This window comes from Anneissia japonica, unplaced genomic scaffold (genome assembly GCF_011630105.1).
Source record: "Anneissia japonica isolate Jap-2015-1 unplaced genomic scaffold, ASM1163010v1 scaffold287718_len389476_cov179, whole genome shotgun sequence".
NCBI lineage: Eukaryota > Metazoa > Echinodermata > Crinoidea > Comatulida > Comatulidae > Anneissia > Anneissia japonica.
Window position 1 is genome coordinate 171779 of NW_022702098.1, and position 7139 is coordinate 178917.

The following is a 7139-nucleotide window of genomic DNA, read 5'->3' on the forward strand; positions in this document are numbered from 1 at the left end:
CTTATACAGGAGTTTTTGTTTTTTAAATTTTATCTTATGTTCTTCAATATGCAGATGTGTGTATTATTGTAGTGTATCTGGATTTTTCATTAAACTTTTCTTTCATAACAATATATTCTGTATAAGCCTACTACTATATTACACTAAAAACACTTTAAAAATGAGTAACTCCTGGAGTTACCACCTTATGTCGTTGATCACGAAGAGTACTATCATGTTCTAGAGGGCATCCTTCAAATGACGGTAAAAGGCGTTAGTAGCGAACGCGTGCTGCGTCTCTACAACCCATCATGCTCAACCGGATTTACTCTTTCCCGCCATCTTTAATTGCTACATCATGACATAGTGTCTACGCTCCCGTTGGGGTCAGTAGACACAAAAATCACATACCCGAAAAAGCATTCAATTTATGATGCATTAAACTAATATCGAAAAATTTTTTAATAATTGTACTAATAAAAAGGTAAATTATATATTTGGATATTATTAACCACTTAACTTAGGCACGGGAGAGTTCATTAGAGGTGGCTACCAATTGCAGATGGGTTGATGGAAAATGTGGATAATTATTCCAACAAAAACATAGAAGCTCTCAGGTAGTAAGAGATGTAAAATATGCTACAATAAAAAAATAAAAAGTCGGCTCCGACTTACTTAGTTAAAATATATACTGCCACCTAAAACAACAAAGTATAAATTAACTTATTCAATAAAATTAAATGAATAAGGCAATTAATAGTTAGAACAGCGCATGCTCGTATCAAGATTAACGACGTAAACACGATACTCACATTAAACGTTATTATGTCGATTGACCTTAGATACGAGCAGCAGAGCTCAAACCATGAATTGGCTTATTGTTAATTTGAAACAATAGCAGACGTTGTCATCTTTCAATAAGTCACAAAAATAAGTTTTAAAACGATTAGACATCGAAATTATTTTTTTTTCTTAAATCGACCACGTTACATGTTAGGCATGGTAGGTGTAGATACTTTGCTATAATCTATTTTTATTGTTTTATTTTATTTCTAAAAACACACATAGAAACATAATTTTTTCCGACGCAGCGGCAACAGATTAATAGAGACAAAGAAAAAACACGATTAAAAGAACAGATAATAACAATAACAATGATAATAGTATTGATTTTTGACTGTTCTGATAATAATCATCACGACATAAAAAAAGAACTATTAATCAAAAACTTTTATCAACATAATGATAAGCCGATAAAAGAGTAAATTCGGTTGAAGGAATGTTGGGACGGAATAGAGTAAGGTGTGGATATATGAGGTAGATGAACTAAAAGTGCACTGATCGGCTTGTATAGGCCTAAACTCACTAATGTCACGTTAGTTGAGTTTGTTTTCATGATTTTTTAATTTCACAACTTTGTAGTAGCACTTTAATAGTATTATTGTTTATCGTCTTTCTTTAATGACTTTTTTTTGCAATTTCGACATCACTTCTCATTATGGCAATGTGGAAAAGCCCTGCGTTCTGTTGTAATAACAGTAGACTTAGTTCTGGTCCCTAATGTTGTCTTGATCCGTAAAAACCATTAAAAATAACATATTTTGGCACCAATGGCGTTCCATACTGTCCTTTTATGGAAGTAGGGACTGGGCAAACAGTAAGAATTTAGCAAAGTTGCTTCCCGAAGATTTTTTAACGAAGGATAATTTGGTCAAGGTAATTCAACAGAAGGAAACACATCTCCGCTCTCGAACATAGCGCGTGCGTACAGTCCTTTGATCTTTACTGTGGCATCGACAGTCCTATACTAGTTGCGAGTACTGTCAGCCGTCAATTATTAGTCTATGCGTGCCATTCGTTTTATGGTGTTAGTTGTTATTTTATTAATTGTGGGTACTTCGCAATGTCTGTTACATCTGATTTTTTTTTTGACCGCGAACTTGTTAAATGCTTCTATAAACTGCAATTTGATTTGTGAAAATTGACCAAGAAAATGAAAAGTTATAACAATTCAAAATTTACATTTTTTATTAAATTTCATGTTCTTATGTAACATTAATCTGTCATTTTGACAATGTTGGCATAAGGTGCCGAAAACAAACTTTTGAGTATATACAGACCATTTATTAATTTTTTCTGCGAAGTGAGTCTCATGAACGACAATTCATCACAATTATGGTAAAATTAATGTTGAAATGAAGAATATATTTCAGTTTAATGTAAGTGTAAAATATCATTAGGCCTTTGTAATCACCGCACGACGAGCGATTATCGTGGCAACTAACATGCGCGTGGGTAAATCGTCACTTACGCTGACGGTTTATGGTATGGTTGCTATGGTTTTTGTGACGTTCAGCGTGTAGGGACGCACGTGCGCCTAGAATGTCGATGCCAGAGTTATAACCTTTGATGTCCCGTGATGTGCGTCCTTCTGTTTAATTGCCTTGATTTGGTAAAATCTCATGAACTATTCATAATCATCATTATAGAACATATTTTGCACATGCGCTATTTCCAAGTCTGCGTAAGTCTCTTCTGTGGACGGCGATGGACGTGTTCGATTTAAATAAAAACATAAATAAAAAAAAATATGGGCGAACTGAGCTGATACAATGGATTACAATCATCATCATCTTTATAATAATAATAATAATGATAATAATAATAATAATAATAATAATAATAATAATAATAATAATAATAATAATAATAATAATCATCATCATCATCATCAACATCATCTCTACCATTGTTATCATCACGACATCAACCACAACCTTATTATATTCGTAGGCATACTATCATTATCAGCATCATCATCATGTTTATCACTATACTTCCTTGCGCGATTATTTATATATTTTTTATTTAATAAAAAAAATAAAATAAACTAGCTTAGACTAAATATTCAAATATTTCTGTGCAACATGTTACAGTGGCGGATCCAGGAATTAGAAATATATGGGGCCCAGGGAGGAACTTTCACAGATGGAGATATAGACCACCTCAGCCTCACCATGGTTGGGCTGAGGTAAGAACATTTATGTATATGGCACATCAAGATGGCTAGAAATAGCACTCTCAGACTAAATTTTAGATAATTTTGACTGTTGCAGAGGCATCAAATAAATTCACAAAGAGACTGAAATTAAAGTTCTTGTGATAAGTAATGTTTATTGAGTAAAGTGAAATCAACTGCACAACGAATGCACGTAACATTAAAGCGAACAAGAAGTTACGGTATTAATCCAGACATCACAATGGGATGCTCTGAATAAGGCCATTATCAAATGGGAATTGGTGGGTAGGAAAAATATTAAAGTTTACTTGGAATACAATCAACTTGAACGGATTGAAGCCTGATGACAAGAGAGAGAATGTGACGTGACCTCTGTCAGTCAAAACAAGATTGAGCCGTCAAACTTTTCATTTTGACTGTTACATCGGAATCAATTAAATTCACAAAGAGACTGAAATTAAGGTTCCGGTGATAAATAATGTTTATTGAGTAAAGTGAAATCAACTGCCAAACGAACGCACGTAAAATTAAAAGCGAACAAGAAGTTGCTGAATTAATTCTTGGGCTGAGGTAAGAACATTTATGAGTATGGCACATCAAGATTGGCTGGAAATAGCACTCTCAGACTAAATTTTAGATAATTTCCTTTTATTCTCCATTTTCTTTATAATCTTAGGGGGCCCGGACCGGTTTGTTCCAACGATGTCTTTATTTACTTTCTACAATTGCATTTTGTAAGTTACCAAAGTAGTGTAGTGCTTGGTGGGCCTTAGTAAACCCAAATAGAAAGTTTCTGGGTATCTAACTTCTGTATAATCATCTTAAAGAAATATTGTATAACGATCAATAATGTTTTTGGACAGAATCACGGACAAATAATTATTATTCGTAATTTCGAATTGGTAGCAGTATTGAGAAGCACGATAAAAATGCAACAGATATGCGATTTAACCACTATAAAGCGTTTAATACTAAGCTCATACTAGCACCGGTTTATTTATGTCAGCATGTTCAAGAATAAACGAATTGTTTTATCACGCTTTGTTTAAGTTCACAGTATCTTCAAGTTGAGACTGGTAGATAGTCTATAATAAAAACAAATAAAAGAATAGGCCTATGTAAGTATAAGGAAGGTGTGCAAGATGAGCATCATATTTTATTTGTTTGTAAACTGTTCTTCCACAACAATTAATGTCCCATAGTTATAAAGGCAATTTTCCAAATGCAAAACATATTTAGGCCTATTCCTGTTATCAAGGGTTTTATGTTACACTTTGTGGTCAATAAAGAATAAAAACTAATAATAAATAGTGGATCCAAATTAATTATTTCAATGATTTTAAGACATTGTTTGTGTTGAGCTAATCCAACTAAAAATAAATATCCTTGGAGCTGAGTTAAATATATTTTTAGATATTTCTATTCAGTTAAACTGGTTACTTTGAAGACATATAGAACAAGAAAAGGTATTTTTCGCAATACCCATTACCATAGTTTACATTCTTTGCACTATCAGTTGACAGTAAATTTAAGGAGTTGACAGTGAATTTAGGGAGTCTTGTAGACTAGTTTAATTGAAGTTTATTTTATGATACTATAAAATGAAAAATTTAAATTGTAATGTAAATGGTAATAGACTTATATGGCGCATTACACAATTAAAACCGTTTTTAAAACATGAAACCCAAAACATAAGTGTTTCTAAAACATGAATGGCGATTATAGGATCATCACTAGAATTACTAATGTCGAAATAGGCTCTGCCATCAGCGTACACTGTGATCGTGGTGCCTGTACATTTACTACCAGTGTAGTTACCGGAGATCACATCGCAGTAGGTTCCAGCAGGTAGACCAGTGGAAAACCATTCTTTAATTCTATAAGAATCATTATTAATGACCAAGAATGCCTTATTCCCTCTGCTAAACGCAATCGCTTGGTTACCGTTATCCCACCAATTGTTAACATCGGTACCCTCCGCCACATTCCTGAATTTAACCATGTTTTTAATCTGCCGCCATCTGTGTTCGCAAACCCATCCATTTCCACATAGGCCATAAGCTGGAGGGGGGGGGGGGTCACCATGTACCTCCCGCCCCCCCACAGTTAAACTTCCTTGGGGGGGGGGGGTCACCGTGTACCTCCCGCCCCCACAGTTAAACTTCCTTGGAATCGTTTCATTTTGTTCCTACGGGCATATAGAACAAAAAAAATCGATGTTAACAAGAAAAATATAGGAATGCATTGTATGTACTCGCGTCATTTGTAATGGTCGTTAGTGTTTTATGGTCAATACTTTTTTGGGGGGAGGGGTAACATTTATGCCAATAACCTGTGAATAAAAAAAATCCCATCAATGTTATATTGGTAGCATATAGCATGTAGCATACATGTTTCTTAATCGAATGCAATTGAAATAAAATTAATCCGACAATTATTGACGTCACTAGAGGTCAAAAGGTCATCAACCTTTTTTCTAAAATGCAAATTTTTCATAAAATATAAATAGACTTTAGTGCCATATGTCTAATTTTGGATGTATTTGATACAAATTGTGTTTTTCTTGTAGTTATTAACATATTGATACAAAAATTGAGGTTAACAAGAAAAAAATTAAAATGCATTATATACTATTATCAATGTTTATGATCCGATAAATTTGTAATCAACAACAGTTTTTGGGGTAGGGGATAACCTTAAATGGTCATAACTCTTGATTTAGTCAATGGATTTGTATGATGTTTTTGGTATCAACATTTAACCTATAGATTGGTCAGTCATTCAAATTTAAAAAGTTTTGAAATTGGCAGAAATTGACGCAACTGGAGGTCAAAAAGTCATTGACCTACACAGAAAAGTTGTATATTTATTCCCAATTCACTCAGAAACGTTTACAAATCTACAGTTGTGAGTAGATTTGATACCAATTAGTATTTTCTATTATTAAAAGCATATAGAATATCAAAAATGAACAAGAAAATTGTATACATTGATTAAATTTATTACTGTCACTTTTTATTAATTGTGTAATCATTGGCGATGTTTGGGGTAGGGGTTAACATTTAGGTTCATAACTCATGATTTGTTGGATAGATTTGCATGGTGTTGGTATTAACATGTAGCCTGTAGATTTTCCAGCCATTTAAATTTAAAACGTGTGCAGAAATTGACTTACGTAAAGGTCAAAAGGTCGTTGAACTCTGTAGAAAAATGCAAATTCTTTCCAAAAATTATGGCAGATATTCTTTATGACAATATATGGAAATATATAGTGGTGAAAGTTATGTTAAAACACGAATTAAATAAACGAGCGGTACTGGATAATGACCACTTGGTTTATTGCTTCAAACAAGATATCCATTCATAGAAGTCTGTAGTGAAGATGGGCCTATCCAAGTGAACCTAAAAGGGATCGAGGACCAGGACATACTTAGATTGACAAAGATTTAAATATGTTAAATACAGACACGATATATACATAGGCGTAGGTCTAGAGTCCATTTAGAATATGTAATTATATATCGGAATGATATATACTGTATATATACTGTCTCTTATACACATCTAGATGTGTAATGTAGTGATAATGTTGCAAAGTTGGCATCTAGATTTCAAACATGTTGTATTGTTATACTTGTGGGTAAGTGAAGGTAATTTAGATGAAGTCAAAATCAAAGTAAGTGGCTGTTGTCTAGCAATGATGGGTGGATTGCAAAAAAGAGGTTCGATGTTCGAATCCTGTTTTAGAGCATTATAATCGTTCTTAAGTGTATGAGCTAGAGATTAAATTTTAGGACCATAATCTAAAACAAACGGTATCCTATCAGAACTAGTCTTAAAATTACAGCAAACCAAATTGTTGCGTGATATTAATGATGCCTTATCTATTGCAGATTTAAGTAGATATAGGATAATTGCAATTTTAAAAATGAGATGTCATGTTAGACATTTGCTTTTCAAAATCTGAATGCTTAGAAGAAATACGTTTAATGCGGAGGCATTGGCTAAATAGATAGAGCGCTTAAGGCTATTGAAAAAAAAAAACTACAGAAATCCAAATAATGGTGATTGTCTGTCGGCTTGCAGTGTATTGAAGTACAGTATTGATAATATATATATATATATATATATATATAAGTAT

The 7139-nt window shown here is 33.1% G+C and overlaps 1 protein-coding gene across 1 annotated transcript in view; it reads right to left on the reverse strand.

Moving 5' to 3' along the window:
* Positions 1-4557: 4557 nt before the first annotated feature.
* Positions 4558-7139, reverse strand: part of LOC117103778 (alpha-amylase-like) — a 10425-nt gene continuing 7843 nt past the window's right edge. Inside the window, exons 3-4 of the mRNA XM_033244397.1 lie at positions 6174-6217; positions 4558-5186 (exon numbers count right to left, since the gene is read on the reverse strand). Coding sequence (XP_033100288.1) covers positions 4593-5186; positions 6174-6217 — 638 coding nt within the window. The 3' untranslated portion in view covers positions 4558-4592. The remainder of the gene's footprint in view (positions 5187-6173; positions 6218-7139) is intronic.